The sequence below is a fragment of the Trichosurus vulpecula genome, chromosome 1 (genome assembly GCF_011100635.1).
Source record: "Trichosurus vulpecula isolate mTriVul1 chromosome 1, mTriVul1.pri, whole genome shotgun sequence".
Lineage (NCBI taxonomy): Eukaryota > Metazoa > Chordata > Mammalia > Diprotodontia > Phalangeridae > Trichosurus > Trichosurus vulpecula.
In genome coordinates, this window is record NC_050573.1 from 331,817,832 (window position 1) to 331,835,139 (window position 17,308).

The following is a 17,308-nucleotide window of genomic DNA, read 5'->3' on the forward strand; positions in this document are numbered from 1 at the left end:
GGCAGCAGATGTAAAGTGGAAAGAGTAGATATTACTTAATTACTGAATAAACCAATCATATTAAATCCTATGCTGTAGAATTGCATAGGGCAGCTAGAGGGTAGTGGATAGAGTGCTTCTCTTCAAGTCAGGAAGACTCTTCTAACTAAATTTAAATCTGGCCTTAGACAATAGCTGTGTGTCCCTGGGCAAGTCACTTAACCCTGTTTGCCTCAGTTTCCTCATCCGTAAAATGAGCTGAAGAAGGAGACAGCAAACCACTTCAGTGTTTTTGCCAAAAAAAACTTCAAATAAAGGTCACAAAGAGATGGAAACAAGTAAGTTGTATATATTTTCATCCCTCATATACTTCCCTGTCAGGTTCTTGTGTGTACCTTCTCCCACAGATGTTGAGTTCATTAGTGAGAGAGTATGAACAATGTTTATATGTGTAATTTGATGCTTATTTGTGTATTTGCTTACTACGTAAGTGCTAAGAATAGTTTCAATTCTTTGTTCTTATGGCTAAGTAAATGATTATAAAGAAAGTCTTTTATATGTTATATAGTGATGATCAGAGGAAATACTACCCAATTTAGATAGCATTTTGAGATAAAATGCATATTGTTCACATTATGTTATTTAGTTAGACAGGTAGCTTAAAGAGATAGTACATTTGTATCTGAGTTTGACAGGCAATATGAGATAGACAATAAGCTGGGCCCAAAAAAATATGAGAAAGACTGAATTTTGGAAATTGTGCACTATTTAAATAATCTTGAATGCCTCATTGTTCCATGAGTTTATCTCTTTTTTTTGGAAGGGGGAAGGGAGGGTAATTGGGGTTAAGTGATTTGCTCAAGATTGTGTCAAGTGTCTGAGGTCAAATTTGAACTCAAGTCCTCCTGACTCCAGGGCTGGTCCTCTACTCCTGCGTCGCCTACTGCACTGAGTCTATCTTTTTTAAACATCAATATTAAGTAATCCAACAATGTCGCAGGTGTGAGAATTAAAGAATACTATCCTCTACTAGGATTAACATTTAGGTAACCCAAGGGCCAAGGAAAGATGTAAGAGGCATTTAAGTAGGCTGAAACATAGTGTCAACGCTGATATGAGTATAAGAAGAGGTGAGAAATACAGAGAAATCATGTTTTAGGGTGGAAGGGAATTTTAAGATCGTCTAGTCCAATTCTGCCATTTACAGAATGAATAAAATGAAGCTCAGAGAGCTTATATAATTAACTAAAACTTTAACTTTGTCCTGTGATTAAAAATTTATTATTCTTTACCCTCTAAAATCATCAAGGTCAAGTGTAAACAAATGAATCATGAGTGAATGATTGAATAAATGAACGAGAAAAAAAAACATTTATTAAGTGCTTACTATTTGCCAGCTACCTTGCTAAGAAAGGGGATACAAACACAAATATGACACAATATCTGCCTTCAAGAAGCTTATATTCTAATAAGAGGCAACAACACTTACATTGGATTGGTGCTCAGGGAACATTATGTTGGAATCCACAGGAGTGTTGAATGGATCTGTAGGATAAGCAATCATTAACAGGAGCAATGGTTGCATTGAATTGAATATAGTTCTTAGAACAAAGAAATGAAAAATAGGGGTAGGGGAGAAAGATATCTGTGAAGCACAATTGGGTACCTGGGGCCATGCTAGATTTGTTGAATTCTCAGCACAGCACAGACTCCTTGTAGGAGATAGAGGCCTGGTGAGGAGACTATACTACACCTTGTATCCGTGTCAGAAAGACGTGGAAAGAAAATGTCTGTGAAGCACAATATTGACTATGATTGGTAGAAAGTGAAACAGTCAGTTAATGGGAATGAAGAATAACAGCCCTGGTGCTTGCTGCCTTATTGTACACTAAGACCAAGTCCATGAGTTAGCTACATCTTTTACGGAAGATTTATAGAAGTAGATAGGAATTATTCACTATGAGAAGTTGTGATTGGATTCCAATCTGTATTAGTAAAATGATTACTTGTACTATTGAGATCAGGGATTCAATAGTACATAGCACTTTTAGGCTTATGAAACATTTTGCTCATAACACACAACAGTTAACATTTGGAGGAGACCTTGGATCATTTAGCCAGACACACTTACCCGATAGTTCAGGAAATTAAAGGCCAAAAACTTTTAAGTGCCTTACCTGAGGTCACATAAGCAGGAACTAAGAGACCTGGAAACTTCTACTTTTTTTAGTGAGTCCCCTTTATCTAGTAATAACTTTGATGAGAAATATTCCATTTACAAAAGATTATTTTTCCTGTATTTGAGATTCACAGCCTTTTTATATTATAATCAACAATATTCCTAAAAAGTGCCCTCTACACTACATATTCATGGCACATTTTTAGCCTATGTTTCATGGGGATCTTCCCACACAAATCCAGCTGTCAAAAAAACAGGCATTTCTTCCTGTGTGGGAGTGTTGTCTGACAGCTTAATGGATAAATGACATATTTAAACAATTTTACTATATTAAAGAGGTTTGTCTAAAGTGTTTTGGGGTAACTTTGTTCCCTATAGAAAATGACATATTTTAGATACTCAAAGCTGATGTTACTCATTTAACATGTCAGCTACAGTTTCTGAAACTACACCACTCAAAAGTCCTAGTGCTGCAACTAGATACAGCTCCTTTCAGTTTCTGCTTATCAGTTCTGATTCTTTAGGAGGTAAGCATTTTTTAAAAATTAGTTGTCACTAATTCGTATATTATTTAAAGCTACTGGCTATTTGATTAGGTAAAATCCCAGTAATAGACTGCTTTCGGAAGCATAGCCTAGGTAAGGACAGCCTAGCTAATCACTAAGTGGCTGGTATGGAGGTAGTAAAATATTTTATCATGGGCAGCTAGGAGACAAAGAGAAACAGAACAATACTGAGTAAGGCTTTCCCTGTGACAATGGAAGTGTGGCAGAAAAGGAAGATAGTTTCTCAGCATCACACTGAATTGTCAAAGTCTAAAAATATTAATAAGTATTGATGATCCAAATGGGAAATATTTGTATGAAGGTCAAATTCATATAGTATTGAATTGAATATCAATATTTATATCCTTTCCACAAGTGAGACTGAAAATTTGAGGCCATTGCAGCAAAATGAAAAAAGTACCTAATAGTTTTTTTGTTATTGTTGTTAATTTTTTCCCATGAGGAACCAAGTGAAATGATTAGAAGAGTTGGTTTTATTGCTTCTAAATTAAACCAGAAATATAACTTATTGAGAAATTTCATCAACTTGATTCATAGCTCACATGAGGAGCATAGGCAAATGAAGACCATAATGAAGATAATTGCATGTTATATACCACCATCTGTTCCAAAGGATGAGTAGGTAGAGAACTTCTGTGAACAACTCATCAAGACCTTCCAAATCAAAGCAACACATACTTTCATACTAGAAGACATCACTTTGAGGTAGGGCAAGTCGGGGAAATATTTGTGAAAACATGACTCATTATCAAATAAAATAATGAAGGAAGACAATGGCTTGTTGACTGCACTGAAAATCAGATCTATTGATCTTACATATTTAAAGTAAAAAAATGCTGAGCAAAGCAACCATTGAAAAGAATTTTTTAAAAAAATGGAATTCATTAGTTTCATATAGTAAATTACTGCTTTTCATTGTTCACTTATTTCAGTCAAGTCTGACTCTTTGTGACCACATTTTTTAATAAATATGCTGTGATGGTTTACCATTTCCTTCTCTAGTTCATTTTACAAATGAAGAAACTGAGGCAAAAGGGTTAAGTGACAGGGTCACACAATTAGTAAATGTCTCAGGTCATATTTGAATTCAGGTCTTCCTGACTCCGGGCTTGATGCTTTATCCGTTATGCCACATAGCCGTCCAGATAACTTCCTACCAATGTGGTAATCATTTCCAAATCACCTGCCCTCATACAATTAATCAAATAGTTATAGTAATCATCAAGAACAATATCAAATTAGAGAAAATATGTGTATATGTGTATGTATATACATATATGTATATGTATGTATATTTAAAGTTGGCAGGCTATCAAAATTAGGTCCAAACTAACCTACAAAATAAGATTTCAATTCAGAAAAAATGGATAAAATATAGACAGGGGGTGAAACTTTCACTATTTTCTGAAGAAGTTTAAGCATTCTAAACAATTGCCACAAAGATGAGGCTAAAATATCCTAGAAATTGCTTTATTTAGTAAACATTTATGTCCTTGCCAAGTAGCAAAATACCTGTAGTTGAGGAAGAAGTCACTTGCAAAACTTTACAGATTAAATAAAATCATATTATACATTATACTGTTTCATAAAGTAGTTTAAAAAAACAATGTATAGTAAAAAAATACATAGAGAACTCAATAGGGTACCCCATTGCGCCAGATCTTTTTGAGAGCATTTAAAGAAAAAATTGGAAGATGGGTAAAATGAAAAATTGAAAAAAAAATCTGTCCAAGATTTCTATTATAAAATATTATTTTCCCTGCTAATGAAAGTGGACCATTGCGACTAAAAATCATGGTTACTAAAATAAGAAAGTAAAAAATATTGCTAAATTGACCAAAGATTGGAAGCACACTTAAGCAAGACTTTAAAACACAGAGGACAGCATCACTCAGTAAACTATCTTCTACTAAGTGACAGGAACTATGGGACCTATTAGATAACGACAGAATTGCGTGGACATTAAAAAACTGATTTTGCAATTTATTTGAAAGAGGGGAAGCTATTGAACAATTGGGAAAACTAGCTTTTATTACTATAAAAAAAGCAATTTGAAAGCATATCAATAACTACAATAAACTTGCTTGCTTTCTCATCTCTATAAAATCTTTATGAGATCAATCTAAACATGTTTTGAAGCCATCCTTGATGGAAAGGAATAAGCAAGTAGGCAGATACTGGCAAGCTATCTACAATTGCTTTGGATTCAGTAAAGCAAAATGCAAATTAAAAGGCTTTCCTTCAAAAAAGTTTCTTCCACAGAAATGTTAAAATCAAATAGTCTCTTCTATTGGTGATAGATGCACCAACAGAAATAGCTTTGATTAATTTCTTATTGTAAGTAACAAGAAGACCCAAATATGAGTAAATTATGTTCATTAGAATTTTTCCATTGCCTTGTTTTACTTAATCCCTCACATTCATCATTTTTATATAGTAGTTTCTCATTAAATTTTGATGAGAAATTTTATTCAAACATTTTCTAATCAATGAGTAATCACTTTGTTTCTAGGGTTTTTGTTTATTTGAGTTTTTCCAATGGAAATGTGATACTATAATATGTAGAATAAATATTTTCTGTTCAAATGCATATTTAATATAAAACATGTTTAAATTATTTAAAGGATGAAAGGAAGCATACTACTTTCAGACATTCAAAATTTACTTTAAAGGACAAGAAAGTAGATCTCCCAAACAATGGCTCATTGTTTCTTCATGTCAAAGTAGAAAATATGTGTGACTTTAGTGTAGTTTGTATTGCTTGTCACATAGCCTTCCTTTCCACTACCCTTCCACATGGAGTGAGGAACTTATCAACAATTTAATCTTCTAAGTCAAGACATATTACTGCTAAATCCTGGACAGCAGCTAATAAGCCCAAGAGTGAAGAAATATCAAAATATTCAGAAATCCAGCTTTTGTTTATCATCTATCTAACTCAACCAAATGACCAATAATTAAAAATTATATGCCAATTACAATAATGACAACCACTTAATAGGAATACTAACTTAATTCAAAGATACGGTTCCTAACTGGAATATTACTCTTTTCTTCTAGTCTTTCTCCAGTGCTTCATCATAGTTTGGCATAACACTTTATAATCAATGGCTTTAGCAGTAGAATTCAAGTTCTTATTGATGGGAAAGGCTTAAAGTATGACCCCATTGATAGACTCTATGTCCATCATTTGAGGGGCACCCTAGCTAAATATAAAGGGTCTCATCACTAAAAAGCTGGCCATTAGATGATGAATTATGTGACTTTAGAAAAAATAAGGTTGTTGCCCAAGAGAATAAGGAGTTGTTCAGGTAATACCATTTTTGTGGAAGCCTTGAAACTTTTGAGGTATTTAAATATGAAGTATGACCATGATTACAGTGGAGTAAGCATTTGTTAAGCTCCTACTATATGCTAGATGCTGTGTCAAATGCTTTACAAATATCATCTCATTTCATGAGTAGACAATATGTGAAACCATTTTTGAAATAAATAATTAAAATTGAATGATTGAAAGGGAACAATGACTTTTACAATCTCCATATTTAATGGCCTCTTCTCAGCAATCACTCATTTTCATCTTTTCACATCATTTAATATTGCTACTCATGTCTTCATTCATAAATGTTTGCTCTTTCGGCTCCCAATATACTGCATTGTCAGTATAGTAGAGTTCACTATAGTACATTCTTTTGTTTCTCCCCATCCAACTTTGAATAATCCTGTCTAACTCTTCATTTTCTGCCTCAGTGCTAAATATCAAATTATTCCATTGTTCAGTCAGGTATCTGCTCATTTGTCTATGTTTTCTCTCTGGAAGACCTTAGTTGACCTTATATCTTCAGTTACTACAAAATATGGGTTCAATTGCTTGACTTTGATTCTGCTTTGATATCTTGTTGCTACCTTCTACCTCAACATGTTTAAAACTTTCAATACTTTGAAGAAAAGATCCCTGTGATTTGGAATAAAAAGGCAAATTTAATAGTGTATTCAATTCAGTCAAGCAGGCATATACCACATATCTATAACGTGTGAGATACATAGAAAGACAAAATGAAAACAATTTCCATTCTTAAGGAATTTACATTCTATTGATGGGGAAGTAGAAGAGAAAATACAATATTTACATAGCTAAATGAATACATCATAATTTGAGAATAGACAGAACACTAAAACCTAAGGAAATTAGGAAGGGCAGAGGCACCTTAGTAACATTTTGAAGTAAGCAAAGGATTTTAATTGGGGAGGGCAACAGGACAGGATAAGATAATGCATTCCAGACAAATGAGATAGCTTGTGCAAGACACAGAAGAAGGAGATGGAATATTAAGTTCAAGTAACAGTAAGTTGGCTATTTTCGCTGAAATAAAGAATGAGTGAGGGAAGATAATGTAAGAAAAAGAAATCTGGAAATGTAGAGTGAACCTAAGCCATGGAGGACTTTAAACGTCTATCTGAATATGAGGAATTTGAAGTTTGTAGTAGAACAAATGGGGGCCAGTGAATGTTCTTGAGAAGGGAGAATGATGGTCAGGCCAGTACATATGACTTGTATGATGGCTAAGTTCCTGATAAATAGAAACTATTACAAGGAAGGCTAAATGGCATGAAATTATCCAATAGGCATTCAAAGATTTGAGGCTTGAGTCCAGGAAGAAGTCAAAACCCTAGAGGTAAAATTTAGTATTAGTCATGTGATAGTATCTGCATAATTTTGTGTTTCATTATCAAGACTCATCTCTATTCAGAATCAAATATAAACTCCTCCTTTGGATATTAATATTTCTTTATATCCTGGGGACTTCCATTTTATGGATGGAAAGATATTTATTTTTATGTTTTTGAAATTAAGATGTTTTAGTTTTAGTTTACAACACACAGTTCAGCAAGATTTTGAGTTCCAGATTTTCTTCCCCTCCCCCCTTTCCCCTCTCCTTCAAAGACAGCATGGAATCCAATATATCTTCTACATATTTAATTCACATCAAACTTATTTACACAATAGTCAAGTTGTAAAGAACAAGTATGACCAATGGAATGAATCATGAGAAAGAAGAAACAAAATCAAAAAAAGAGAAAAAAAAAGGAGAGAAAATAGTTTGCCTCAATCTACATTTATACTCCCTAGTTCTTTCTCTGGATGTAGATAGCTCTTTCCATCACGAGTCCTTTGGAGTTATCTTTGAGCCTTGTATTGCTGAGAAGAGCCAAGTCTATCAAAGTTAGTCATCACAGAATCAATATATCTGTGGTTGTGTACAATGTTCTCCTGGTTCTGCTACTCTCACTCAGAATTATACCATGTAGGTCTTTCCAGGTTATTATGAACTCTGTATCTTCCCCATTTCTTATAACACAATAGTAATCTATTACATTCATACACCACAATTTGTTTAGCTATTCCCCAATTGATGGGCATCCCCTTGATTTCCAATTTCTGCCACCACAAGAAGAGCTGCTAGAAATATTTATGTACATACAGGTCCCTTTCCTGCTTGTGTGACCTCTTTAGGATACAGCCCTAGAAGTGTTATTGCTGGGTCAAAGGGTATGCACATTTTTATAGCCCTTTGAGCAAAGTTCCAAATTGCTCTCCAAAATAGCTGGATCAGTTCACAACTCCACCAACAATGTAACAATGTTCCAATTTTCCCACATCCTCTCCAGCATTTGTCATTTTCCTGTTTTGTCCTTTTGGCCAATCTGACAGGAGAGATATGGTACCTAAGAGTTGTTTTGATTTGCATTAATCTAATCAACAGTGATTTAGAATATTTTTCATAAGCCTATAGATATCTTTAATTTCTTCCTCTCCAAACTGCCTGTTCATATTCTTTGACCGTTTCTGAATTGGGGAATAACTTGTATTCCTATAAATTTGGCTCAGTTCCCTGTATATTTTGAAGATGAGGCCTTTATCAGACACCCTGGTTATGAAGATTTTCCCAATTTTCTGCTTCTCTCCTAATCTTTGCTGCATTGGCTTTTTTTATACAAAAAACTTTTCAATTTAATGTAATCAAAATTATCCATTTTGCATTTTGTAATGCTCTCTATCTGTTGTTGTGTCATGAATTCTTTCCTTCCCCGTAAATCTGAGAGGTAAACTATTCCTTAATTTCCCACATTGCTTATAGTATCAGCCTTTATTCCTAAATCACGAACCCATTTTGATTTTATTTTGTATACAGTGTAAGATATTGGTCTATGCCCAGTTTCTGCCCTACCATTTTCCAATTTTCCCAGCAGTTATTGTGAATTAGTGAATCCGTAGCCCAGAAGGTGGATTATTTGGGTTTATCAAAGAGTAAATTGCTATAGTCATTGACTACTGAATATTGTGTACCTAACCTATCCCACTGATCCACCACTCTGTTTCTTATCCAGTACCAAATAGTTTTAATGACTGCTGCTTTAGAGTTCAGTTTCATATCTGGTACAGCTAGGCCACCTTCTCTAGCATTTCTTTTCATTAATTCCCTTGATATTCTGGACCTCTTGTTCATCCAGATCAATTTTGTTATTATTTTATCCACCTTTGTAAAATAATTTTTGGTAGTTAGATTGGTATGGAACTGAATAAGTAAATTAATTTGGGTAAAATTTTCATTTTTATTAAATTAGCTCAGCCTAACCATGAGCAACTGATGTTTTTCCATTTACTTAAATCTGACTTTATTTGTGTGAAAAGTGTTTCATGATTATCTTCATACAGGCCCTGGGTTTGTCTATATTTTATAGTGTCTGCAGTAACTTTAAATGGAATTTCTCTTTCTCTCTCTTGCAGTTGGGCTTTGTTAGTAATGTATAGGAATGCTGAGGATTTATGTGGGTTTATTTCGTGTTCTGCAACTTTGCTAAAGTTATTTATTATTTCAAGTAGTTTTTTACTTGATTCTCTAGGATTCTCTAAGTAAATAATCATATCATCTGCAAAAAGTAATAATCTAGTTTCTTCTTCACCTATTATAATTCCTTCAATTTATTTTTCTTCTCTTATTGCTACAGTTAACATTTCTAGTACCAAATTCAGTAATTGTTTCACCTCTGATCTTATTGGAAATGCTTCTAGCTTATCACCATTACATATAATACTTGCTGATGGTTTTAGGCAGATGCTATCTATAATTTCAATGAAAGCTTCATTTATTCCTATGCTTTCTAGTGTTTTTAACAGGAATGGGTGTTGTATTTAGTCAAAGGGTTTTTCTGAATCTATTGAGAAAGTCATGTGGTTTCTTGTAGTATTGTTGTCGATATAATCAATTATGCTGATAGTTTTCCTAATATTGAACCAGCCTTGCATTCCTGGAATAAATCCTACCTGGTCATTGTGTATTATTCTCAAGATAACTTGCTGGAATTTTTTGCTAATATTTTATTTAAAATTTTGAATCAATATTCATTATGGAAATTGGTCTCTGATTTTCTTTCTCTGTTTTGACTCTTCCTGGTTTGGGTATTAGTACCATATTTGTGTCATAAAAAGAATTTGGTAGGACTCCTTCTTCCCCCATTTTCCAAAACAGTCTATAAAGGATTGTAATTAATTTTCTTTGGATAGAATTCACATGTAAAACCATCTGGTCTTGGAGATTTTTTCCTAAGGAGTTCATTGATGGCTTCCTCAATTTCTTTTTCTGAGATGGGGTTATTTAGATATTTTATTTCCTCTTTTGTTAACCTGGGCAATTTATATTTTTGTAAATATTCATCAATATCCCTAAGGTTGTCAAATTTATGGGCATACAATTGGGCAAAATAATTCCTAATTATTGTTTTATTTTTCTCTTCATTGGAGGTGAATTCATCCTTTTCATTTTTGATACTGGTAATTTGGTTTTCTTCTTTTTTTGTTAATCAAATTGACCAAAGGTTTATCAATTTTATTGTTTTTTCTTAAAACCAGCTCTTAGTTGTATTTATTAATTTAATAGTTTTCTTATTTAAATTTTATTAATCTCTCCTTTGATTTTCAGTATTTCTAATTTGGTATTTAATTGGGGATTTTTAATTTGTTCTTCTTCTAGCTTTTTCCATTGCATGCCCAATTCATTGATCTCCTTTTTTCTCTATTTTACTCATGTAAGCATTTAGAGATATAAAACTTCCCCTAAGAACTGCTTTTGCTGCATCCCATGAGTTTTGGTATTTTGTCTCATTGTTGTCATTCTCTTGAATTAAGTTATTGTTTCTATGATTTGTTCTTTTGTCCAGTAATTCTTTAGGATTAGATTGTTTAGTTTCCAGTTAATTTTTAGTTTATTTTTCTGTAGTACTTTATTACAAATAATTTTTACTTCATCATGACCTTAAAAGGATGCATTGACTACTTCTGCCTTTCGGCCCTGAATTGAGAGGTTTTTAATGCCCTGGTAGATCGTCAATCTTTGAGTACGTGCCATGTATCGCTGAGAAGAATGTATATTCCTTTTTATCCCCATTTACTTTCCTCCAGAGGTCTCTCATGCCTGCTTTTCTAAAATTGTATTCACCTCCTTAACTTCTTTCTTATTTATTTTTTGGTTAGATTTATCAAGTTCAGAGATGGGGAGGCTGAGTTCCCCCACTAGTATAGTTTTGCTGTCTATTTCTTCCTGTAACTCCCTTAACTTCTCTAAGAATTTGGATGCTGTACCACTTGGTGCATATATGTTAAATAATGATATTGCCTCATTGTCCATGGTGCCTTTTAGCAGGATATAGTGTCCTTCCTTATCTCTTTTAATTAGATCTATATTTGCTTTTGCTTTGTCTGAGATTAGGATTGCTACTCCTGCTTTTTTTTACTTTAGCTGAAGCACAATATATTGTACTCTAGCCTTTTACCTTTACCCTGTGTGTATCCCCCTGTTTCAAATGTGTTTCTTGTAAACAACATATCATAGGATTATGGTTTTTAATCCATTCTGCTATCTGCTGCTGTTTTATGGAGAGTCCATCCCATTCACATTCACAATCATGATTACTATCTGTGTCTTTTTCTCCATCCTATTTCCCACCTCTTTATGCTTCTATTTCTCCCTTCTCCCTTCCACTCCTCAAAAGAGTTTTGCTTTTGACCACCACCTTCCTCAGTTTACCCTCCCTCTTGATTCCCCTTCCTTATCTTACCTTTTTCCCCTTGCTACTTCTTCCCTCCATTTTGAACACTCCCTCCCTACTGCCTGTAGGACAAGTTAGATGTATATACTTCTCAGGGTATGTTATTCCATTCTTGAACCAAATCCAATGAGAGCAAAGCTCACTTACTGCTCTTTTTCCTCTATTATAATATTTTTTTGCCCCTTCATCTGATGTAATTTATCCTTTTCTACTACCTCCTTACCTCTTCTCCCAGAACCACCCATTAAATCTCTTAATTATGTTTTTTCATTATATCAGTATTTTATACTGACACCCATAGTCTATGTATATCCCTTTCAATTTTCATAGTAACTGTACTATTCTCAAGATTGACATATATATATATATATATATATATACATATATATATATATATAAAACATATATAAAACAATATAATCCTACGTAAGGAGGTAAATATTTTGCCTTATTGATTAACAAGGGATTTTCCCCCATTTGCCTTTTTATGCCTCTCTTGAGTTTTGTATTTAAAGATCAAATTTGCCATTGAGTTCTGGCCTTTTCATCAGGAAGGTCTGGAATTCCCTTATTTCATTGAATATCCATCTCCTTGCCTGAAACATTGTGCTCAGTTTTGCTGGACAGTTGATCTTTGGCTGTAGTCCAAATTCCTTTGCGTTTTGGAATATCACATTCCAATTTCTCCTGTCATTTGATGTAGAAGCTGTAAGATCCTGCATGATCCTGAGTGTAGCTCTGTGATATTTGATTTGTTCCTTTTTGGCTGCTTGCAGTATCTTCTCCTTGACCTGATAATTCTGGAATTTGGCTTTAATATTTCTTAGAGTTTCCAATTTGGGTTCTCCATTAGGAGGGGATAAGTAGATTTTTGAAATGACTATATTACCCTCTGGTTCTAGGACTTTGGGGCAGTTATCATTTATTATATCTTTGAAGATATTGTCCTTTCATCACAGCTTTAAGGTATAACAATAATTCTTAGATTGTCTCTCCTGGATCTATTTTCCAGGTCAGTTGCTTTTCTAATCAGTTATTTCATGGTTTTTTTTTCTATTTTTTCATTCTTTAGATTTTGTTTGACTGATTTTTGATGTCTCATAGAGTCATTAGCTTCTACTTACACAATTCTATTTTTTTTGCTTGATTATACATATTTATTTAATATATTTAGTTTTCAGGATTGATTTTCACAAAAGTTTGAATTACAAATTTTTTACCCATTTCTACCCTCCCCCCACTCCAAGATGGCATATATTCTAGTTGCCCCATTCCCCAGTCAGCCCTCCCATCTGTCACCCCACTCCCCTCCCATCCCCATTTCCCTTCTTCTCTTGTAGGGCAAGATAAAATTCTATGCCCCATTTCCTGTGTATCTTATTTCCTAGTTGCGTGAAAAAAATTTTTGTTGTTGTTGTTGTTTTTGAATGTCTCTTTTTAAAATTCTCTCCCCTCTTCCCTCCCCACCAACCCTCCCTAAGAAGGCAAGCAATTCAACATAGGCTACATGCGTATCATTATGTAAAACTCTTCCACAATACTCATGTTGTGAAAGATTAACTATGTTTTGCTCCTTCCTAACCTATCCCTCTTTATTGAATTTTCCCCCTTGACCCTGTCCCTTTTTGAAAATGTTTGGTTTTGATTACCTCCTCCCCCCATCTGCCGTCCCTTCTATCATCCCTCCTTTTTATCTTCTTCCTCCTTCTTTTCTGTGGGGTAAGATACCCAATTGAGTGTGTGTGGTATTCTCTCCTCAGGTCAAATCCAATGAGAGCAAGATTTACTCATTCCCCCTCACCTGCCCCCTCTTCCCTTCCTACAGAACCACTTTTTCTTGCCACTTCTATGTGAGATAATTTACCCCATTCTATCTCTCCCTTTCTCCCTCTCTCAATATATTCCTCTCTTATCCCTTAAATTGATTTCATTTTTTTAGATATCATCCCTTCATATTCACCTCACCCTGTGCCCTTTGTGTGTGTATGTATACAGATAAATACATATATATATCTACATATATACATACATAGACACACATATGTATATGCATGTATACACATATACATATATACATATTCCTTTCATCTACTATGATATTGAGGTCTCATTAATCATACCCATCATCATTCTATGTAGGAATGTAAACAAAACAGTTCAACTTTAGAAGTCCCTTATGATTTCTCTTTCTTGTTTACTTTTTCATGCTTCTCTTGATTCTTGTGTTTGAAAGTAAAATTTTCTATTCAGCTCTGATCTTTTCACTGAGAAAGCTTGAAAGTCCTCTATTTTATCGAAAATCCATATTTTGCCTTGGAGCATGATACTCAGTTTTGCTGGGTAGGTGATTCTTGGTTTTCATCCTAGCTCCATTGACCTCCGGAATATCATATTCCAAGCCCTTCGGTCCCTTAATTTGGAAGCTGCCAGATCCTGTGTTATCCTGATTGTTTTTCAACAATATTCAAATTGTTTCTGACTGCTTGCAGTATTTTCTTCTTGACCTTGGAGCTCTGGAATTTGGCGATGATGTTCCTAGGAGTTTTCTTTTTCAGATCTATTTGAGGAGGCGATCTGTGGATTCTTTCAATTTCTATTTTACCCACTGGCTCTAGAATATCAGGGCAATTCTCCTCAATAATTTCTTGAAAGATGATATCTACGCTCTTTTTTTGATCATGGCTTTCAGGTAGTCGAATAATTTTTAAATTATCTCTCCTGGATCCATTTTCTAGTTCAGTGGTTTTTGCAATGATATATTTCACATTGTCTTCCATTTTTTTCATTCCTTTGTTTCTGTTTTATAATATCTTGATTTCTCATAAAGTCACTAGCTTCCTCTTGCTCCAATCTCATTTTTAAGATAGTATTTTCTTCAGTGGTCTTTTGGACCTCCTTTTCCATTTGGCTAATTCTGCCTTTCAAGGCATTCTTCTCCTCTTTGGCTTTTTGGAGCTCTTTTGAAATTTGAGTTAGTCTATTTTTTAAAGTGTTGTTTTCTTCAATATTTTTTTCAGTATTCTTTGGGTCTCCTTTAGCAAGTCATTGACTTGTTTTTCATGGTTTTCTTGCATCCTTCTCATTTCTCTTCCCAATTTTTCCTCTACTTCTCTAACTTGCTTTTCCAACTCCTTTTTGATCTCTTCAATGGCCTGAGACAAGTTCATGTTTTACTTGGAGGCTTTTGGTGTAGGGTCTTGGACTTTGTTGACTTCTTCTGGCTGTATGTTTTGGTCTTCTTTGTCACCAAAGAAGGATTCCAAAGTCTGAGACTGAATCTGGGTGTGTTTTTGTTGCCTGGCCATATTCCCAGAAAACTTACTTGACCCTTGAGTTTTTCGTCGGGGATATGACTGCTTGTAGAGCAAAGAGTAATTTGTTCCAAGCTTGAGGGGATGCGTTGTTGATTTCAGATCTATTTCTATACTGCCAGCTCTGCCACACCAGCACTCCTCCTTTCTCAAGAACCACCAACCCAGACCTGAAGCAAATCTTCAGCAGGCTCTGCACTCCAGCTCTGATCCACCACTTAATTCCTCTCACCACGTGAGCCTGGGACCAGAAGTAACTGCAGCTGTAGTTCTGTAGCTGCACCTCACCCACGGACCCTGGGGTGGTGGCTGAACCGGGAACTCTGTCCCCCACAGATTTTCCCACTAACTTTCTCTGTTTTCTTTTGTGTTTGTGGGTTGAGAAGTCTGGTAACTGCCACAGCTCACTGACTCAGGGTGCTAGGGCCTGTCCTGCCCAGCTCCTGGTCTGGTTGGTCCTGCTGCTTCCCACGCTGAGCTCTGTTCCCCTCCACTCCATGTGTGATAGACCTCATCCAGCGACCATCCAGGCTGTCCTGGGCTGGATCCCTGCTTCACTCTGCTATTTCGTGGGTTCTGCAGTTCTACAATTTGTTCAGAGCCATTTTTCATAGGTTTTTGGAGGGACGTGGTGGAGAGCTCACTGCAAGTCCCAGCTTTCCAGCCGCCATCTTGGCTCCACCCCCAGAAGTCCACTAACCACATTGATTTGCTTGTATTTCCTACACAATTCTAATTTTTAATGTATTGTTTTCTTCCTTTAGTTTTTCTATCTCCTTTTGCATTTGGTTGATTTTGCTTTTCAATGAGACATTTTATCCCTTTATATTCTGAATCTCCTTAAACTTTTCACCAATTTTAATTTTTAAAGATTTGTTTTTATCAGTGAATTTTTTTTTCCATTTTTCCTTTTACCTCTCAAACTTGATTTTTAAAGTCCTCCTCAAGGTCTTCCAGTAATACTTTTTGGACTATAGACCAGTTCACACTCCCTTTCGGGCTTTCAGATATGGGTATAGTATGTGTGCTGTCCTCTTCTGAATTGGTATTTTGATCTTTCCTGTCTCCATAATAGGAATCAATGCTCTTTGACTTTTTAATTTGTTTTTTCATGTTTTTTTTTCCTCCTGGCTTCTAAGGTAGATCTCTGCTTCTGGGGTTCAGGGGGCCCTATTCCAAGCTTCTTGTGTTGTGAACTGTGTGTCTGCTCACTGGCTTTGTTTGCTATGGCCTCTGGTTTTGTGAGGTGTGATAGGAGGGGTGGTCTGGCTGCTGGAAGTCTCCTCTTCCCCATGGCACATGTGGTCTCAGCCTTTGTCTGTGCTGGTGTCTGCCACTTCTCCTGGCTGTGCAGAGGCATGTCTGGGGTCCTGGTCTTGATGTTTTCTACCTCCCCCTGCCCTGCCTCCCCACCCCGCCCACTGGGGCTCAGTAACTCTCCTTGTTTTGCTGAGGTGGGGCCCACTGGGACACCTCTTTTTCTGTACTAGTCTCCTTCTGCCACCACAAGAAGGGCCCTCTTCCCAACTTCTCTGGCTAGTAGGCTACTGAAGCCCCACTTCTGGCTGCTCAGTGTCTCCTAATGTAGTATTCTATGGGTGAGAGAGGGAGGGAGAGCCAATTTACCTGGCCATCATGGCTCCCAGAATTTCAAGAAGCCAATTTTCAAACCTTTAAGCTGTGGGCTGGAGGAGTCTGGGGTAGTTGCTCTTGTGGCCGATGGCTCTGAGCTGGTGTCTCCTGTATCTGCGACAGACTCCTATCCTGGCTGAGAGGCCTGGGGCTCGATTGCCACCATAGCCAGTACTTCTGCCCTGGGCCTGCCCCTGTTCCAGGGTTTTGCTCACTCAGCACTCTCCCAGACTGGTGTGGTTGCTGGGTTCCTCTACTGTTTCCTGTTGTTTTGGTCTGGTGCATTCCACATGCCCTGCGCTCCTGCTGCTCTCAGCCTACTAGTGGCTTCTAACAGCTTGAAGGTTAGAATTTGTGAGAGAGTTCCAGTAGTTCCCTCCTCTCACAGCCCATCTTCCCTCTGTCCCCTTTCCTTTCTTATAGGTCTTCTTAAACTATACTCACATCTATGCACTTTATAATCCAACAACTCTGTCCTACTTAGTATTCCTCAAACATGCTAAATCATCTCCTATATCTGCATCTTTGAGCTG

The 17,308-nt window shown here is 35.8% G+C and overlaps 1 protein-coding gene across 1 annotated transcript in view; it reads left to right on the plus strand.

Annotated features, from left to right (window-relative positions):
• The first annotated feature begins 2,582 nt into the window (after positions 1–2,582).
• LOC118837977 (26S proteasome regulatory subunit 10B-like) overlaps positions 2,583–17,308 on the plus strand; it is a 145,243-nt gene continuing 130,517 nt past the window's right edge. The window contains exon 1 of the mRNA XM_036745149.1: positions 2,583–2,685. Within this exon, the coding sequence (XP_036601044.1) occupies positions 2,583–2,685 (103 nt within the window). The remainder of the gene's footprint in view (positions 2,686–17,308) is intronic.